The sequence below is a fragment of the Lynx canadensis genome, chromosome D2 (assembly GCF_007474595.2).
Source record: "Lynx canadensis isolate LIC74 chromosome D2, mLynCan4.pri.v2, whole genome shotgun sequence".
Lineage (NCBI taxonomy): Eukaryota > Metazoa > Chordata > Mammalia > Carnivora > Felidae > Lynx > Lynx canadensis.
In genome coordinates, this window is record NC_044313.2 from 26,473,592 (window position 1) to 26,493,818 (window position 20,227).

The following is a 20,227-nucleotide window of genomic DNA, read 5'->3' on the forward strand; positions in this document are numbered from 1 at the left end:
TCCTTGTCTTTCAGAAGGGCAGCTCCCCAGAGTCTCCATTCTGAGGGGGACAGAACCCCTTCTTTGGCACCCTTGGTGTGGAGTGGGGGTGGGTGAGTGTGTGAGTGTTCTGGTGCCTCTGGTGGCCATAAAACCTGAAACAAATGAGGAGCCCTTTCTCTGGTCACACGCCTTGGTGTAAACACCCACTTCTGGAGGAAAGGAATCCAATCATGGAGGTGAGAGGGTCGGGAAGGACTGGATGAGAAGGACACAGGTTCTCGTCCCCAGGCTCCCCAGGTGCCTCGCCCTGGATCTTAGGCCCATTGCTAGGTTCTTGAACCCATTTCCTCATTTAGAGAGTGGGGTAACTTACCACCTGTGTTGCCCATTATCTGAGGCTCTGGGGCGGGTGAAGAGCAGAAAGGGCCAGGGAAGCAGGGAAGCTACAGAAGACTGAGAGGTCAGGCTGTGCAGGCAAGTTCTCCCAGTGTTGTCATTTACAGACTCAGTGACCACGGGCACCTTACTCGGCCTTTTAAATGGCAGTTTTCTCGGGGCGCCTGGGTGGCGCAGTCGGTTAAGCGTCCGACCTCAGCCAGGTCACGATCTCGCGGTCCGTGAGTTCGAGCCCCGCGTCGGGCTCTGGGCTGATGGCTCAGAACCTGGAGCCTGTTTCCGATTCTGTGTCTCCCTCTCTCTCTGCCCCTCCCCCGTTCATGCTCTGTCTCTCTCTGTCCCAAAAAAAATAAATAAACATTGAAAAAAAAATTAAAAAAAATAAAATAAAATAAATGGCAGTTTTCTCAACTGTAATATGGAGGTCTGAGGTGTGCATAGAAACAGTACCACCCACCTCAGAATGTTGCTGAAGGTCAAATATGGACCTACACAATGCGTTTAGTCCCTCGATAAATACTGGCTTTACTGCCACTGCCTACAGCCAGATCCATGAAATGAGTCCTTCTCTAATGATGAAGTAGGTGTTGCCCGGACAGGTCCATCTTTAGGACAGGACCTCAAGGAACCCTCCCTCGCAGGCCTTGATGATCCTGCCTGCCGCTCCTCCCTCCCTCTCCAGCCAGGGGTATGCTGGCAGCTGGGAAGTAGATGGAGAACCCAGAGACCAACTTCTCGTGGTCCCAACACAGAGGGTGCTTTGTAAGATTTTCTAGTGGGATTGGGTTTCTCGACACTTCTTGGTGAGAAGGCATGCAATGGAAGGTTAAACTGGTGGGGAGCAGGCTGAGAGCAAGGAGAAACTTTGGATCAAACAAATCCTCTTCTCCCCTCCAAGCCACCCAAAGGCTCTAACTCCTGAGATTTTTGCAATGTTTCACCCTCCCCGGGGAAGTTACTATTAATGTGTACCACCTATCCCAGGTGTGAGGCCATTTCAGCACAGAGGGCCTCTGGCAGGGATGCCTGGCGTGGTGTGGGGGCCTCTGGAGGCTTCTGACGAGGCCAGGGGGACAAGCAAGGGGGATAAAGTAGCTCCTGAGGAAACAGTGTCTGGCTCACCTTTCACTACGCTTCTTGCCTGCTCACCACCTTTCTCTGACTCCCTCTCGCCTTTGAAAAGAAATCAAAAGTTCTTCGTGTGCCTTGTGAGAACCAATTCTTCAGGGTTCAAATCCCGGCTCTACTGCTTACTAGCTGTGTGGTCTTGGACAAATCGGTCAACTTCTCTGAATGCTTCAACACTGTTAAGAAAGCAGTCCAGGGGCGCCTGGGTGGCACAGTCGGTTAAGCGTCTGACTTCAGCCAGGTCACGATCTCGCGGTCCGTGAGTTCGAGCCCCGCGTCAGGCTCTGGGCTGATGGCTCGGAGCCTGGAGCCTGTTTCCGATTCTGTGTCTCTCTCTCTGCCCCTCCCCTGTTCATGCTCTGTCTCTCTCTGTCCCAAAAATAAATAAACGTTGAAAAAAAAATTAAAAAAAAAAAAAAAAAAAAGAAAGAAAGCAGTCCATACCTCAGATGGCTGTTTGGAGGCTAAAATGGAAAAAAAAAAAAAAAAGTACGTAAGATGCTTACACAAGACCCGATAATGCGCAGTCAATAAACAGAACAATAAAGACAAATTACTTTATTACCAGCTTACCTCTCCAGATTCATCTCCTGTCACTTCCCAGAATGCACTTATCTACAGAGATTAAATTGCTAGCAGCTTTAGACATTTCGGCCTCCCATGCTTTTGTGTGCTTTTCGGCACCTGGCACATAGTAGGCACTCAAAAATCTGCAAAACAAACATTTACCTAGGATTCTCTTCACACCATTCTTTACCTGGCAAACTCAGTTTAGTGGTCCCTGCTCCAGGTAGGCCACCCTATACCCCCAGGTGGGTGACATTCTCTTCCAAAGCATGCTGTGCACACATGCTTCATGGTACTTACCACGTGCTACCACAACTGTTTACGTGCCTTTTCTCCCCCTTGGGATCCTTAGCTCTTCTGAAGATCAGGAGCCTGGTCTAAGGCATATTTGCATTCCCGATGCCCAGCACATGGTAAGTGCCAGGCTGGGAACCCCAACCCAAACACCTCCTAGGACCCACTGCCCTTGCCACGAGGTTCAGGCAGAAGCAGGTTTCCAGGAGGTTCGGGCAACAGTCAAACCCACTCCCCACTTCTCCTGGGTCAAACCCCGCTTTTCCTCCCTGGCTGAAAACAGAGGAAACTGGAGAACAGGGAGTTTCTTGAAATTCCTGTTCATCAAAGCTCCTCTGTTTCGTGCTTCAGAGAATTGGTATTGTCTCCACCTGAACTTGGTCACCTGGGGCAATAGAGACAGAGGACGCTATACCTCATTAGAGAAATGAGGAACTCAGTGGCCCAGGAACCCCAGGGTGCAGTGAGGGGGCCTCCACGGACCTAGGTATCAAGGGTTCATGCACAGCCTCCAGCACGCAGCCCGCGAGAGTGGTACTCCTCTTTTGCCACTCAGACATTAGTTTAATGAAGGCAGGAATGATGTCCTCCCCCCATCCTTTCTAGAACAAAACTGTCTCTAGATGCTAATATGGCTCCCCTGGGCTTACTTGGAGGAGCCCAACAGTTTAAAAGGAACTAGGCAGCAACCATCCCACTAGAGTCACTGAGGGGCCAGAATAGCAACCTCTGGCCCAGGGTCAAGGATGGGCACGGGGGCCTGTCTAGCTTATACTGGACTCTTAGACAATAGTGCTAACTGCACGTAAACCCAGGGGCTGGGGAAGACAAATGCTGTCAGCATCCTCTGCGGGCCCGTTAGGGAGCGTTCCACTTGGGGAGGCAGGAACTCCCTCCAGGAGGGTTCCAAGATGCACATCATACTGCTTCGCCCACCTACGGGCCACGCAAGGAGAAGATCTGCTGGGCGGTAGTGTTCCCCTCCCTGGGCAGAGACAGAAGCCTGGTCCTTCCCTTAAGGCAGGGACTTCCTTACATGTGACTCTAAGTTCTAGGTGGATAGTCCTAAGGAGGAGGTAAAATGACAAGTGAAAATGACAAGTGATTCTTTTCTTAGGAAAGAATCACTGGCCCAGGATGGCAGACGCTGGCACACCAGTGGCTCTCCCATGGCCTAGAAATCAGTTCTTAAGTCCCTGCCTGGTAGGCAAGACTTCAAACAAGCCCCCACGATTCCTCAAGATTTCCTCAATCTGTACTGTTGACTTCATCTCAGTCTACCTCCTGTTGTTAACTATTTTACACGTGTGTTTTATCTTCCTGACTGCAACTTAACTTCTAGAGGGCAGAGGTTTTGTCTTAAGTATTTCTTTTGCGTTCTCCTCCACATCCAGCACAGTGTTGGGCACAAAGTGGGAGACTCAGTAATACACGCTTTGTGTATCAAATTCCAGGGCCTGTCCACATTTCTATCGTATCATCTTTTTCCTAAAGATTTAAAACAATTTTTTTAATGGTTTGTTTATTTTTGAGAGACAGAGAGAGACAGAGCATGAGCGGGGGTGGGGCCGAGAGAGCAGGAGACACAGAATCTGAAGCAGGTTCCAGGCTCTGAGCTGTCAGCACAGAGGTCAAACGTGGCTCACACCCACGAACAGCACAGCACGATCATAACCTGAGCTGAAGTCGGACGCTCAACCGACTGAGCCACCCAGGTGCCCCCAAGATTTTTATTATTTTTAAGTGATCTCTACATCCAATGCGGGGTTCGAACTCACAAACCTGAGATCAAGAGTCACGCTCCACCGGCTGAGCCCACCAGACATCCCCCTATCACATCATTAAAAGATCTCACAGAGTGCTTGCCTTCTTTCAAATGTCATTTCAGCTTTCGGGTATGTGAGAAAACTTGTTTCTGCTTTTTTTTGTGTCTGATTCTAACCTGCTTGTGGAACTTTACAAAGTATTCCAAACATCAGAAATATACCCTTGGCAGAGAGAGGGTTTAGGGAAAACTCCTTAGGACAAAGTGTGGCCTCAGCAGAAGCATTACCCAGCCTGCCCTTGGTCCCGTGGTCTCTGCTCGGGCCAGGGGCCTGTCCTCAACCGCTCCCTGACTTCTCTCGGTCCCTGTGTGGACCAGGGAAAAATGCAGCTAGGAATCTTGCAGGATGAGCCTTGAAGTATGAGGAAGGGGAACAACAACAACAACAAAAACCCAAAGTGCTGCAAGAAAAAAAGAACAGTCGCGTTTTTGGGATCGATTTTATTTGGGCTTCTCACAGTGGTTAGAGCCACTCTGTCTTCAGAACAATCACAGCACAGGAAATGCGTCACCGAGACTGCCCAGAAAAGTCTGACCAGCTGAATCTTATTGCTTAAAATACACATATTCACAAGAACTGACAAATGGTGATGTGCCTCACACAGGAATGTGTTAGCATTTGCAAATCTTCTGACTGTAGCACCAAACCCTCGACCAGACCAACCCCTCCTTCTTGTTCACCTGGAAAACCAGATTCAGTCAAATCTCCCTGGCCCCCTGACTAGTCCTTCAGCTCCCTATTTCCACCTCTCTCCTGGCAGGGGGGCCCCCCCCCCCCCCTTGGCAGGGGCCGGACTGTGACCCCTGGAATCAAGCCTGGCTCCGGCAGCTCCATTTTCTTCTTCTCATGCCTTTAGGGCAGGACGCTGCAGTGACCCCAACAGTTAACACGCAGGCCAGTTCCCCACTCCCAACTGGGGAAGGAAACTTGAGAGGGCCAGGCTTCATCCATTTGATCAGTTAACTGAAGAAGGATTCATTCTGGTGAATCCTTCAGTGAGTTGTTTGGGATTTTACTTAAAAAACAACAACAACAACAACAACAACAACAACAACAACAACGGTGGAAGGAAAGGCATCTGAGGGCTGCAGACACACTCCCACCCACTCCTGCCACACACGGGCTTGCTTGCACGACACTGGACCTCAGCAGAGAGAGGTAAGCCCTTTGGCTCTGTGGTGTCTCCCAAACTCTCCTGGCAATTCCAGGCACAGGGCTGACGTCTGGGCCACAGCTAGTCCAACCTTGTCACTGAAGATCCAATCAAGCTTCTGTCTGAAGTTCCGCCTTCGCCTTCTGTGCTGAGTGGTTTTGAACACCCCCTGGGGGCTGACACCTAGGGCCAGGAGGCGCCAAGGGGGGCAGACAGGTTCAGAGCACGTTTCCATTTACAGGGAACAGAACACAGGCCTCCGAGTGTCCACGGAGCGATGTGCAAATTGCAGTGATGGGTAGAGGAAAGCCTCTACTTTGAGCACAGTTGTCTCTGGCAGACGCGGGGCTGGGGGGGTGGGGGGAGGCCTGCCATTGACAATGCTGCTGGATACACCCGAGTACACAGTCAGACGTTTGTTCAGTAAACAGTAAATGTGTAAAATAAATTACCTTGAGAGCGCCATTTTTGCTCCGAACGTGTGGTCGACGTGAGCACAATGGCTGCCATTCAAAGTATATTCACAGGAAAACAGGGCTGGGGGCTCACACACAATGGACAGACACACAAAGGTTATCCAAAAAGTCATTGTACACAGACTTCACTTTGTTCAACATGGATTTTGGTTTTGTGGACTCCAAACCGCAGACACTCGTTCACCTCACAGCCTTGGATTTGTCTATTTTTGTACAAATACATATATATATATATATATATATATATATATATATATATATATTTCCTTTCTTACTGCAATGTCAATGCCTAATGTGAATATCATCGTTCGAGAGAGGGGGAAAGAACCAAACTCTTCATATGAACAGCACTGGACAGGGAATGTTAGTTTTAGCTGTTTGCTTTCTCCATTCAGGTTATTCCTATCAAAGCTCAACTACAGTAATAAGGATCCTGCAGGCCCTCTGGACCACTGCCTTCACCCTCCTACCGGGGCCACTTAGGCTCTTCACATAGGCTACAAAAATAGTTACCCCACTCAAAAAGGGGGCTGGGGAAGGACTGGGAAAGGGCATGAAAACCACAGATAACCAAGGCATTTTTTTTTCCGAGTAGTCAGTTTAAAAAAAACAAAAACAAAAAAAACCCAGAAGAACGTATTCAGAATCAAGAGAAAATACTGTGTAAAAGCCAGGCTATGGGACCACTCTTTCTGAGGACCCACAGCCTCCTCATTTGTTCATAGAGAACAGCGAGACATGAAGGCCTGCAGACTGTGTGTTTGGGTGGGGGAGGACCCTGGTCACCCGTAGGCACAGAGCAAAGGACAGAGATGCAGAGAGTTGCACCCAGATCCACTGCCACGGCTTAGGGCCTCCTGTGGTTCCACAGAAGTTCAAGATAGCCCCAAGCCTGCCCAGGAAGCATCTCCTCCTGGCTCAAAGGCAGTCAGGCTCTTTAAAGGTCAACTTGGGATAGAGCCACAGACTTCCCTTTTCTGGCCTGCCCCCACTGATAAAGTTCTTGTTTTCAGCTCTGTTGTTGTTTAAAGAGAAACCAAAAAGAAGGTGATGTGATGTTCCACACTGAACCAGTCTTGTGGCCAGCCAAAACCTGCTGGGAAGGGCCCCTCAAGGATGCCCAGTGGTACATTGACCTGATCACCTGGAATCTGAGAGCAGCAAGCCCCCCACCAACCTACCACACAACTGCCTATCAGCTCTCCTCGTCCCCCAGGACGAGCCCAGTTCTGGCTCTGCAGACATTGGCAGCGAGGGGTGACAATCCCTGGGCCTCTGCGGCCTTCCTTATTCACCCAGGGCTGAGACCTGCCACCTCTCCCAGGCTGAGACACAGCAAAGTTCTCTTAAATGAACACCAGAGCATAAATCCACTCCACCACCAAAGTCACCTCAGGGCACAGTCTCAGCCCCCTCCTTGGGGCTTCTGAAACACACATCTCTCTGACCCAAGCAGGTACTGAGATATGACTTGAAAAGAGAAAAGGGGGGACAGGGTGGGATATGAGGAATGAGTCACAGAACGAACCAACCTCTCAGCCCTCCACAACGCTGTGCTCCTGTGGGCAGAGAGGCATCCAAACCCCCAGCTGTAGCTGGAGACGTAGGAAAATGCAGGAGCGAGGGGCGGGGGGCAAAGAACGGAAGTGGCTGTACCACTTTTTCTGAAAGTCACTTAATGCTTCTGTCATGATGCTCCCCCCTACCCTGGTTGCTGTGCCAAGTTCTCAGGCCACAGACAGGGCCTGCTCTAGCTGGGGGAGCTGCTGCTCTGCGAGTTTGGGGAGTCCTGCTCATTGATGGTGTTCAGCAGCAGGCACGCGGGCGGCCGTGGCAGGTGGGGGTGCCCGGGCTCTCGGGCCTGCTCCTCGGAGGGCTGGCAGAGCCCTTCCTCCTCGTCGCCGGGGGGCCGCACGTGGCAGCTGTCACAGAAGTCCAGGGGCCCATCCAGAGCGTCATCAATGAGCGTGTTGAACTCTTTGAGGTCGTCGTCATGGTGGCCCCGGTTGCACACACACACCTCGATGCCCGAGTCACCCGTGAAGCGTCGATGTCGGCCGGGAGTCTTGTCTTTGCTATCGGGGAGGGCGCTGCCTTGCTCGGAGCTGTGATCTCTCAGCAGCTCCTCCTTACAGTCGGAATCTTTGTCCAGGAAGGCCCCAGGGTCCAGCTCCCCCAGGCCGGCCACAGAGCCACTGGGCTCCATCCCAGGGGCTTTGGTGGCTGCTGTGCTGGCTGGCACGTCGGAGGGCTCAGGGTCAGCGATGCTCGGGGGTCTCGTGCTGCTTCTGCTGGGCCCCGACAAGGGGCTGCTCTGCGCCCCCTGGGGGCCCCTGGTGGGATCGGCGCCCGGGGGGCTGCCGCCTGTGGGGCCACACTGCGCAGGCAGCTGCTGCTGCTGCTGTAGCTGGAAGGCACTGTACGGTGGGGGAGGAGTCGGAGGTCGGTTCACCACTTCCTCATAAGGAGGTAGTAAATAGTTTGGCAAAAACCCTAAAATGGGGAGGCAGGGAGGAGAAATTACCGCACTGGCAATTGTTGTAGGACAGACTGCAAAGCTTGCACTAAACATAGGCCTCTTCCCCATCCCCACCCCCCATACCCGTGAAGTGACAGCTACAGCTCCTGCTTGTGGGCAGGGCAGGGGGATGGGACAACTGTGCAGAGGAGGAGGGACAGACTGGGAGTGACCTAATCTAGCTTCTTGAAATCTGAGAGCCCCTAAAGCTGCTTCATAGGCAAGACTTCTGCCTGTCTGCAGTTAAGGCAGAGGGTTAGGCAAGTGTGGTGGATGGCCAAGAGATCGTTCCTGCCAGGAACGGATCTGTTTCCACATGCCCCCAAGTCTCATGTTTCTTGCTCAGACTCTGTCCTCCATCTATGTCCCATAAGGCCTCAGGGTCAGGGACCCTAATTTAAGACTTCCTGACAACGTTTTTTCCCCCCTCCCCACCCCACCACCCTTCCAGATGCATATGATGTAAAGGGCCCTTTTTTCTGGGAGGGTAGAAATCTGTGTTGTCCCTCAATCTAGTGTGGCTGGAGGTGGTCTAGAGAGACAAACCAAGCCTCATCCTGACTCAGATCAGGAGCGGGTGGGTTACCAGCGAAGGGGGAGGGTCCTGCCAACCAAGGCTTATTATCTTTCGAATGTGCTGAATGTCTCAAGGCACAGATGGTCTGGTTATAACAATAACTGCTAGCATTTACTGAGCACTTACTATATGCCGGGCACTGTGCTACGCACTTAATGCTTCCGGATGTGTAATTCCACACCTGTGGCCACTTTCTTTTATAGAACACACTGTAGAATGGCTCTGGACAAGCTGGGCCTCCAATGACCCTTTGAGAGGTCATGTGTGAAGAACCTCCCCCCGGGGAAGTCACGTGAGTGTCCTTCAGTGAGTCACCACGTTTCTTGGTTCTCAGGAAGTCCCAGTGTCACCACCACAACCCCTCCCCCCGCCCCAGCCACCATCTGCCTCTTTCATGGCAGCCTTGGCTCAGGCATATCACAGGGCAGTTAGCAAAATGGAAGGATTTCAGGCCACAGGAATCTAAACCTTGATTTACTCACATCATACATCCTCTGACCATCTGCCTTAAAAAAACAATTTGCTAAAGGATCCAAAACCTGGTCAGAACCTGGCCGGTGTGGATTTGGACCGGACCAGCGGCTTCACATGCTCCTCTGTGCCGAAGGGGAGTGCCCCTCATTCCCACAGCTGCAAGACTCTGTGCTGTGCTGGGTAAGAGGGCCCACTGGGGCCCACAGTCTGTGTGTCCTCCCTGGGGTGGGGGGGGGTTGGCGGCTTTTCGTGTACGTACTGAAATAAAATGGCAGCGCTGAGTAATTGTGGGCCTCTCGGTAGGCGATCAGGTTGATTTCATGCTGCCGCTGCTGGGCCTGAAGGCGATGCTTGGCTCGGCGGTGGTGGCACACACAGCAGCAGCTCAGGATGATGATGATGGTCCACACCAGCCAGAACCCTGGGGGCGGGGAGGAAGGCAGAGAGGCACACGCAGCGTGTGAACAGCAGCCAGAGGGGCAGCTTTCTGAGTGGGGGGGGAGGGGGTCCCCAGACAGTGCCCACCTGGTCGAGGCTGGCACTGTCGGGCCTCACCGAGTGAATTCGTATTTGGAACCTGTGTTCAATTTTCACACGTGCTTGTGCCAGAGTGAAAGATGGGGTGGGAGAGGGTGACAGGCACCTGTCTGGCACCGCTGGGCCTACGTGTTAGGTTTGGTGGGCATGAAATATGCTCACCTTTTAGGACAGCACACTCCTCCTCTTTTTGTCCCGGACACAAATGCTTCGGCCCTTCTTATTACGCATCTCCCACCCCCACCTCCAAGCCCTGCTCAGTACCGTACCGCCAGTCCACAGCCTCACTTCCTGCTGCTATATGAGACTACTCACCAAAAGCAAAGAGCCCCTCAAAATCCCAGTGGATTAGCAACTGCAAAGGGCCTTGGAAGGGCTGCCTGATAAGAGAATTCTTAGGATTCTCTTGATATCACCAAAAAGATCATGGGCTTTTTCTCTTCCACGCACACTGGTGTAATACAAGTCACTAAAGTTATACTTGGAAAAATTCTAATCGCCTCAGGTCCATCTCTTCCCTAGAGAGTGTAAATGACTTCCTCTGCTCTTGACATAATCCAGTACAATTCCATCCCCTACAGTTGCAAATAACACCCCCACCTCCCTTTGGCCTGTGATTACATTAGGCTCAGGGCCATTAGCAGCCTCCCCTTCTCCAGGCCGATTATTTCTTCTTGTTTCCCACTGTGTTCTGTTGGGTCAGACTCAGAGAATCTTTGCAAACCCCAATATAAGACCCCTCTCCAATCTTCAAATGTATACAGAAAATCCTTGAGCAATTTTGTTAAAAAAAAAAAAATACACACACACACACACACACACACACACACACACACACACACGGAGGGGAAGAGACTGGAAGGAAAAACACAAAAATAGTGACTTATTTTTAAGTGGTAGGATTAGGAGAAATTTCAATTTTGCCCTTAAAATTATAAACCTGGAAACAAAGTAAATTAAACTTAAAAATGTCTGTGACCAATTTTATATTTTTGCTGTCCTTTCTTTAAAAAATTAAGAGGGGAAGATGCCTGGCTGGTTCAGTAAGTGGAGCATATAGACCTCTTTTGGGTCGTGAATTCAAGCCTCACATTCGGAGGAGAAATTACTTAAAAAATAATAATAAATTTCTAGACAGGTTTTTAAGTTCTTCTGGTAATGTATTCACACAATGAAATGACATAAATCATTTAAAAATATTCATCGAATCGTACTTTTGACATATAGAGATGTTTCTAACATTAAATGAAAAAACCAGGGCACCTGGGTGGCTCAGTCGGTTAAGCGCCTCTTGATTTCAGCTCTGGTCATGATCTCAGTTTGTGGGTTTGAGTCCCACAGCAGGATCTGTGCTGGCAGTGCAGAGCCTGCATGGGATTCTCTCCCTCATTCTCTCTCTGTTCCTCCCCCACTTGTACGCGTGTGTGCTCTCTCTCAAAATAAATAAATAAACATTAAAAAAAAAAGAGAGAGAAAAGCAAAATACAAAACAGCATAAAATATGATCCTGGGGCACCTGGGTGGCTCAGTCAGTTAGGCATACAACCCTTGATCTCAGCTCAGGTCACGATCTCATGGTGTGTGAATTTGAGCCCCTCTGTGATGTTCAGCACTGAGCCTGCTTGGTATTCTCTCTCTCCCTCTCTCAAAAAATAAATAAATAGGGGCGCCTGGGTGGCTCAGTCGGTTAAGCGTCCGACTTCGGCTCAGGTCATGATCTCGCGGTCCGTGGGTTCGAGCCCCGCGTCGGGCTCTGTGCCGACCGCTCAGAGCCTGGAGCCTGTTTCAGATTCTGTGTCTCCCTCTCTCTCTGACCCTCCCCCGTTCATGCTCTGTCTCTCTCTGTCTCAAAAATAAATAAACGTTAAAAAAAAAATTAAAAAACAATAATAATAAATGAATAAACATTAAAAAAAAAAAAGCGAAGCCACCTTTGACCTGGATGACAGGACAGTAGATTTTCTGGTATTAGATCTCCTGTTTTTTGCTTATCTGCATTTCAAATTTCTCTAAGGTGAACATGTAGTTCTTAAAAATAAAAAGGATAGGGGCGCCTGGGTGGCGCAGTCGGTTAAGCGTCCGACCTCAGCCAGGTCACGATCTCGCGGTCCGTGAGTTCAAGCCCCGCGTCAGGCTCTGGGCTGATGGCTCAGAGCCTGGAGCCTGTTTCCGATTCTGTGTCTCCCTCTCTCTCTGCCCCTCCCCCGTTCATGCGCTGTCTCTCTCTGTCCCAAAAATAAATAAACGTTAAAAAAAAAATTTTTTTTTTAAAAATAAAAAGGATATATATAGTTCTCAATAAAAAATTTACCTGAGGAACAATTGTAAGGTGAGTTGTTACTAAGAACAGATTACTGTTCATTTGTTCTCTACACCTGATTAATTTCAATTTTTTCTATTACAAATGCTGCCTGTATTTTTGATTACCTGCTTTGTGATGATAAATTTGTGTTTAGAACTTAAGCATTTTCACATGAATCTCTCATCAGAATGAGTTAAGATTATTGAGAAAAAAAAGGTGGGGCGGTGGGGGGGGGGGTGCGCCTGGGTGGTTCAGTTGGTTAAGTGTCTGACTTCAGCTCAGGTTATGATCTCACGGTTTGTGAGTTCCAGACCCCACATCAGGCTCTGTGCTGACAGCTCAGAACCTGGACCCTGCTTTGGATTCTGTGTCTCCCTCTCTCTCTACCCCTCCACCACTCATGCTCTGTCTCTCTCTCTCTAAAAAATAAATAAACATCTAAGAAAAAAATTTTTTAAGAATAAAAATAACTTAAAATAAATTATAAAAAAAAGCCCTGGGATTCCTGGCTGTTTCATTCGGTAGACTGTGTGATCTCAGGGTTGTGAGTTTGAGCCCCGTGCTGGATACAGAGCTTACTTAAAAAAAAAAAAAAAAAAAAAAAAAGCCCCCCTTTCCCCCAAACAAACTTGTATGTGAATACACCTGCTTTTATTCCCCATTTGTACCAGAATACAATATTCCAAAAGATCACACTGACATTTAGGGTGTGGCTCTGGCAATGGCTCTTTCTGTCCCCCAGAGGTGTCCCTGCTGAATCTTCTCACAAAGCCACCACAGTGAAACGGGACAGTGGTACAGCAGCCTGGCCCTGGCAGGCGGGCAACACCATTGTATGTATGACACCTAATTGCTTTCAGCACATGTCAGTGTTCAATGGAACCTTCTCCTGAGGCCTCCCAACCAGAGAACAGGCGGAGGACAATGGGCTGAGGATTTTTTCCCTTTATCCCATCGGCAAACAGAAAAACCCCATTTCTTTTTTTTTTTTTTTTAACGTTTATTTATTTTTTAGAGACAGAGAGAGACAGAGAAAGACAGAGCATGAGCTGGGGAGGGGCAGAGAGAGGGAGACACAGAATCTGAAGCAGGCTCCAGGCTCTGAGCTGTCAGCAGAGCCTGATGCGGGGCTGGAACCCACTAACCATGAGATCATGACCTGAGCCGAAGTTGGACGCTTAACCAACTGAGCCACCCAGGCACCCCTACCATTTTTTTTTTTAATGTTTATTTATTTTTGAGAGAGACAGAGACAGAATGCGAGTGGGTTGGGGCAGAGAGAGAGGGAGACACAGAATCTGAAGCAGGCTCGAGGCTCTGAGCTATGAGCACAGAGCCCAATGTGGGGCTCAAACTCACAAACTGTACGATCATGACCTGAGCTGAAGTTGGACACTCAACAGAGCCACCCAGGTGCCCTGAAAAACCCCATTCCTAAGCAGAGAACATACACATGAGGTGAAGTCAAGAAGTCTCCCTTGTGGTCTTTCCCAGACTCACTAATGACCTTTGCTTAATTTCACTTATATTTTTCTCTCCTGCTGCTGGTTGACTGAGGACTGGATAAACACCATCACAAGAGCCCTCAGAAATGGTGTTGAGGCCAGAGAAGAGCTCTGGGAGGGAAGTGGTTCCCTGATGCTGTCCCGTAACATCCTCAGCCCCTGCCATCTGGATCTGTGACCCTTTTCAGGGCTGGGGGTTGGTGGCACAAAAAAGTACAGTGCATTCTGCTGAAGAGTCTGGTTTCCAAATGCATTTTAGAGTCCAGTCTAAGAGTTTCTGGGCTAACCACTCGTCCATATTACCTATATTTCTCTCACCTGCCCAGCATAGTCTCACAATCCTTTATATTTCTTGGTATACCTTTAACGTACATTCTCTCGCCAAAGCATAAGAGACTGTTAAAAACTGAGAACAAACTGAGGGTTGATGGGGGGTGGGAGGGAGGGGAGGGTGGGTGATGGGTATTGAGGAGGGCACCTTTTGGGATGAGCACTGGGTGTTGTATGGAAACCAATTTGTCAATAAATTTCGTATATATAAAAAAAAAAAAAAAACGTACATTCTCTCATTAGATAATTAGCATCTAACTCAACTAGTTTTTACCTCCCAAGGCATTTTTTTCAGCAGTTTCTTACCTAAAAGGTAAACCAACTTTTAACCTCTATGCTGCAATATAAATGATCCAGGGACAGTATTTCTCATTTTATAGACTATATAAGAAACATGATTTTATTTTTTAATGTTTTGTTTTTTGTTTTTCTTTTTTAAAAATACTTATGTATTTTTATTTTGAGAGAGAGAGGGCAAGAGGGAGAGGGAGAGAGAGAGAATCCCAAGCAGGCCCCACGCTGTCAGCCCAGAGCCCCACTCTGGGCTTGATCTCACGAACCACCAAGATCACGACCTGAGCCAAAACCAAGAGCCAGATGCTTAACCAACTGAGTCACCTAGGCGTCCCAATGTTCATCAGATTCTTAAGGGAATCCTTCATCCAGAAAAAAGACTGAGATCCACCAAACTAGGAGTATAACAGAAAAACAGATTTTTTTTTTTTTAAAGGAAAAATTAGGCAGGGCAGGAGACTGGGGGAAGAAATGAGACAACTAGAACACACACCCTTAGCAAAACTGCCTTAGTCATATCTAAGAGAGCACCAGACAACTCATGTGTCCATTGAAATTCCACCACCCTACTTCTTCTCATGTAGAATAACAGGTAGAAAAAGTCTCCCTACCAGGTACCAGTTGTGTGATGTTATATTTATGTTACAAGTCTCAAAATGAGTTCTAATTTGTTCATTTCTTTTTTTTAAGTTTTTATTTATTTAGGTAATCTCTACACCCCACATGGAGGTTGAACTCACCACCCTAAGATCAAGAGTTGCATACTCTTTCAACTGAGCCAGCCAGACACCCCTCTTCAGTTCTACTACAGTATGACAAAAGATTATGTGTGTAGGTCAAAACGGAGGGAAATCTAACTTGGAAGCAGAATGCGACTAGTGGCAAGATGGTGTGTTAGCACAGGTCCAGAAAAGACCCTTAATGAGCTGGTCCCAATGGTGGGGTTAATGTGGGAAGGCAAAAGGCATTCTCGTCTGGCCCTCACAAAATGGACTCTCTTGGGAGTCACTGGAGTCAAAGTAATGTCCCACCAAGTTTAAAAGGGAGAATATCCAGACTGGTCCCTCCGGAGTTGTACAAACTTTTGATCTTTTTGCTAGATTTCACAAACAAGGAAGAAAGTTTACAAAAGAAAAACCTAATGAAAGAGACACACAGAGAAAAGACAGAAGCATGCCCTCCTTTCCAAACACACATCTACCCAGAGACTACATTCCCCAATGACAACTTTGAAAGCTGTGATCTCATGGTGGGGAGCATTTGTCATGCTAAGCAAAACAGAAAACAAGTTTTGAAAAACAATCACAGTTCAATGTAGGAACTGAGTCATGTGCCCCAGAGTTCACTATAAACTTGGGAAAACACCACTCCCCAACGGGGCAGGAAATTCCTCATTAGGAAGCCAAAGCATACTGTAAATTAGCTCTCCTTCTACGTCATAGGATGGTGGGTGACCTCCCCGGCCCCTTAAAGCTCTCAGCAGGAGCTCCTGCCACTGCCTCTGTGGAAAAGGCCTGAATCAGGGAACAGAAGACCTCAGAAGACTTACAAGTTCATCTGAAAGACTGGACAAGCTTCCTATAAGCATGACTGCAGTTATAGAAGGGAAGAGGCAGTGACCTGGATTCAAATCACAGCTCACAAAACTACTTCCTAGCTTTGTGACCTTGGTAATTTTGTTTTCACTTCCTTCACCTGTAAAATAGGAGAATAACAGTTTCTACCTTACCGGTCACTGTGAGGAATAAACAAGTTGATATATGGAGAGTCCTCAGAACCATGCTTGGCATATAATAAGTTCTCTAGATTGTTACTACTATTCTTGTTACAGGTATGACCACCTATGGGAAGGGTTTTCTTTCCATTCCTCTTTTATTCCCCCCAAAAAATACTCCATAAAAAAGCGACAGTGGAACAAGTCCAAAGTCTGCTTCTAGGTTCTGTTCTTGGCTACATTCATTGGAAAGCTAGCCCAAGTACTACTGATGAACCTACTTTTGTCCAGAAGCCTGGACCTCTAGGAGCAGGGGTCCAATCGGGGCTTAGAAGAAGGCCCCAGCTTCCCACTCTCCACCCTGCTAAGGGTGGCAAATGCCATGGGCCTTCCTTACAAGCAGCCCAACAATGGACATCTTAAGATAACTAAAAAGGAAAATTTAACAGGTGGAAAACAAGCGGGGCAGTCTTAAACAGAATTTCATGTCACCTCAGAGGGATTCCACTGCCCAGAAACACTCCCCTCTCCCTAACTAAGGCCCAAACAAGGGAAAACTGATACCCGGGTGAAGGTCCCTCAAATTATCTCAGGAGCAGAAATTCCCAGCTCTGACCTCTCCCTGGACAATGTAGCTTGGTGAGTGGAAAGAGCCCTAGGATGAGAATCGGGAGATCCAGGTTCAGGATCTTTAGCCTTGAGCATGTTGGTGGCCTCTCTCACCTTTGGTTTTCCTCTTTGCTCTACTTGTGCCATGAAGGGCATCCTCAGGTGGAAATTAAACACGCACATTCCGGACCTTCCATGACCTGGGCCCATCACCTTCTAGTCTGGCTCATAGTTCTGGAAGGGGGTGGCTTTGGAGTGAGGCACACTGACCCTACCAGTCATCTGCATCCAAATGAACAGTTACTTAACGCCCCTGGGTCAGGACACATGGGGATGATATGCGTACCTAGCAGGGTTGCTCTTGGGGTGAAAGGAGATGATGTGATTGAAGACCTTACCGGTGCCTCATATGTAGCAGAGCTCTGTGCACATTAGCTCACTTCCTGCTCCTTCCCAGACAAGCCCCACAGGCCCAGGGGAAGGGTGAACAACATCACGCGTACAATGTTCTTTCCCATGGGGTCCTGGCCTATGCTGTTCCTCTGCCTGCAAAGCCACTGTACCCTTCTTCATGTTCATGTGTTTAATTTTTTTTTTTTAACGTTTATTTTATTTTTGAGAGATAGAGAGAGTGAGGAGGGAGGGGCAGAGAGAGAGATGGAGACACAGAATCTGAAACAGCCTCTAGGCTTTGAGCTGTCAGCACAGAGCCCGATGCAGGGCTCAAACCCATGAACTGTGACATCATGACCTGAGCTGAAGTCAGATGCTTAACTGACTAAGCCTCCCAGGGGCCCCTATGTTCTTCATGAGTTTAAATCCTATCCACCCTTTAGGGTGCACTTCAAATCCCACCTCTTCCACGAAGGCTGCCTGAATCTTGGCTAGCCAAAGCAAACTCTCCTGAACATTCACAGTGGTCCTGCCACATACATTCCACTCTCAGTGTTACTAGTGGGGAGCTGTGTCTTATCTCCTCTCTCTGCTAGGAGATTCCCTGTTGACAGCAAGGATTATGTATGACTCCCCACAGTTTCTAACACAGAAGAGGTCAGAGCATCAAGTAGGAGTTTGTTAGGACCACAAATTCTCAAGTCCACCTCAGACCTACTGAATAAAAAACTGGGAGCAGGGCCGAGAGCTCTGTGTTTTAATAAGCCCTCCAGGAAATTTGGATGCTTACCAAATTTTGAGAACCACTGGAGTAAGGGTTTACTGAATGAATAAATGACTGAATAATGAATTAAAGTACAAGTGCCATAAAAATGCATGGGTTAACAATAATGATGATGACCAGCCCTTATAGCCTTAGTGCTAAAACAGGACCTTCACTTCCCATTTGATGCAGGCCCAGTAATAACTACTGGCTTAGGTTACAACTGAAAGGGAGAAAGGGTGCTGATGAAGCCTAAGGTCTGTATGTGCTTGTGTGTGTGTGTGTGTGTGTGCGCGCACGACACTCTTTGGCACACAGGAAAATTCAGCTCAGTAGAGATGAAAGGGTTGGTGGAAATGGCATTTTTCCCTTTTTTCCCTGAGGCCTTCCCTGTAGGCAACTGTGGTTAAAGAGGTACTCGGTCTGACAGAAATTCTGCCAAGGATTTCCTGGCTGAGACTTTTTTTCCTTCCAAAGGAAAGAGACAAAAAGAATAACCCAAAGCCCATTCTTTTTGCATTTCGGACAAAGTTTAGAGGCAATCAGAAGGAAAGGGGTTCAAAACGACCAAAAAGCAGGGGTTTTTTTTTGTTGGTGGTGGTGTTTTTTTTTTTAGAGAGAGAGACAGCGCACGAGCAGGTGAGAGGGGCAGAGGGAGAATGGGAAGGGGGAGAATCTTAAGCAGGCTCCACACTTAACACAGAGCCCAACTCGAGGCTCGATCCCACGACCCTGGGATCATGACCTGAGCCAAAACCAAGAGTCGGATGTTCAACCGAGCAACCCAGGCACCCCAAAAATGCAGCTTTGGTAAGAATTGAAGGGGCTCATTCCAACACTCAACTTCCCTCTATACACACATCAGGCAGAGGCCAGGACCCGATAAGGAAGAAAACCAAAGAATTCTGAGGGAGGCAGAATACTCACTGGGCATCTCCTAAGAAGTCACTTTTGGGCACTGATGAGGACAGTTTTGCTTATATAACCTCCACCCCTCCAGAACTCAGAAAGCGTGGACCAACTCATATAGTGGCGAGTCTTTTCTCCCTGTCTGGACTCTGATCTCTAGCCTCCTCCTTTCCCCCGCTGACCATAACTGGAGATAATCAGCCACTTAGCAGCTCCTCCTCTGGCTTTCTTTAAGCCCTTGGGATGAGGTGCCTGGTTCCCAGGCTGCCTCCCTGCCATCTGGGTCTCCCTGTCCCCGCCCCCCCCCCCCCCCCCCCGACCCTGACGACAGTGACCCAATTCTGGTGGCTATGGAGCCTGCTCCGCCAAGGTCCCAGGAGGCTCTGTCAGTCTGAGACGAGGCCATCAGCAAGCCCATGCCTCTCCACAACCGACGCTGCCTGGGCCAGGCCCCGGAAAAACAAACTGCAGCTCTGTGGCTTTTTGGCAGCCCAGCTTCGACTTTTGTTTTAACAAGGGGTGGGAGGGAGAATTTGAACCCTGTGGTTATCTACATTTTAAAACATTTAAACACAGTCTGTTCACCTGCTTGGCACTTTGTGTCCTCTACTAAGTCCCTCGGCCCCACCCCTTCTAAAATAGCAACAGTTCTGGGCCCTCCTTTGCTGTTGCTTATATTCACGGAGGAATGGTGGGGACATCCTGAGCCCTGTCGTCTCCTTGGGAAGGAAGTATGCATTTGACCGCCCCTGGGATTCCTCAGAAAGGACAAGCCAGTCCTCAGTCCTTGAAAGGGAAGTATAAGGGTGAGGAGAGGTCCTGTTTGAAGGAACCACTCCCACTGGCTACAAAATACGTTTACATTTAGAGGGAGAGACTGACCAGCCAAGAATCTAATTTCCTTTCCATACTAAACAATAGCACTTGTAGCTTTCCGACCACATCACTGATGTGGAGGGAGTGGGGAGATCAGACAGAGGAAGGGGAGAAAGGACAGGGTGACACTGGCAGCAAAGGCATAGTTTAACAAACCAGCCCAGTTTGTTTCCAAACAGAAGGAGTGACAGGAGCTTAGAACTATCTGGGGAAACAGTCTACTGTTTCTCCTCTCTACAGACAGTTGTGAGAACCGGTGCAGTGCTGGTCACCTGGGGACCCTGTCCTAAGGACTCTACTGTCCTCCCAATTCGTTGTCCAGCATCCTGTAGGGTCTCATCCAAGCTTTGAGAAGATTGGAATCCAAAGTGTGTTAGTGAACTCCTCGAACTTCGCTTGCTCCCTGAAGATCACGGTGATGTCGCCACTCTTGGGCAAGCCTGAAAGGTGCAAGTTCATGGCCTCAAACAAATCAGTGGCAAGAGGATTGTCTGCACATGGCAATTAGCTGAGAGTTAACAGGGGAGGTACACTGGAGAAGCAAGCCTCCAGACACTTCAGCTTGAGAAATGGGAAAGAAACAAAGGGGCTAAACCTCTAGACT

At 48.7% G+C, this 20,227-nt stretch overlaps 1 protein-coding gene and 1 long non-coding RNA gene across 5 annotated transcripts in view; one reads left to right on the forward strand and one right to left on the reverse strand.

Moving 5' to 3' along the window:
* Positions 1-4,616: 4,616 nt before the first annotated feature.
* The window catches only part of WBP1L (WW domain binding protein 1 like), a 60,599-nt gene continuing 44,988 nt past the window's right edge, over positions 4,617-20,227 (reverse strand). For all 4 annotated transcript variants that reach the window (XM_030335553.1, XM_030335555.1, XM_030335552.1 and 1 more), the window contains 2 exons: positions 9,651-9,812; positions 4,617-8,315 (listed from right to left, as the gene is read on the reverse strand). In XM_030335553.1, coding sequence (XP_030191413.1) covers positions 7,573-8,315; positions 9,651-9,812 — 905 coding nt within the window. In that variant the 3' untranslated portion in view covers positions 4,617-7,572. The remainder of the gene's footprint in view (positions 8,316-9,650; positions 9,813-20,227) is intronic.
* Positions 15,133-16,124, forward strand: LOC115527759. The gene is made up of 2 exons (XR_003973010.1): positions 15,133-15,169; positions 15,802-16,124. It is a non-coding gene; the product is annotated as an uncharacterized LOC115527759 (long non-coding RNA).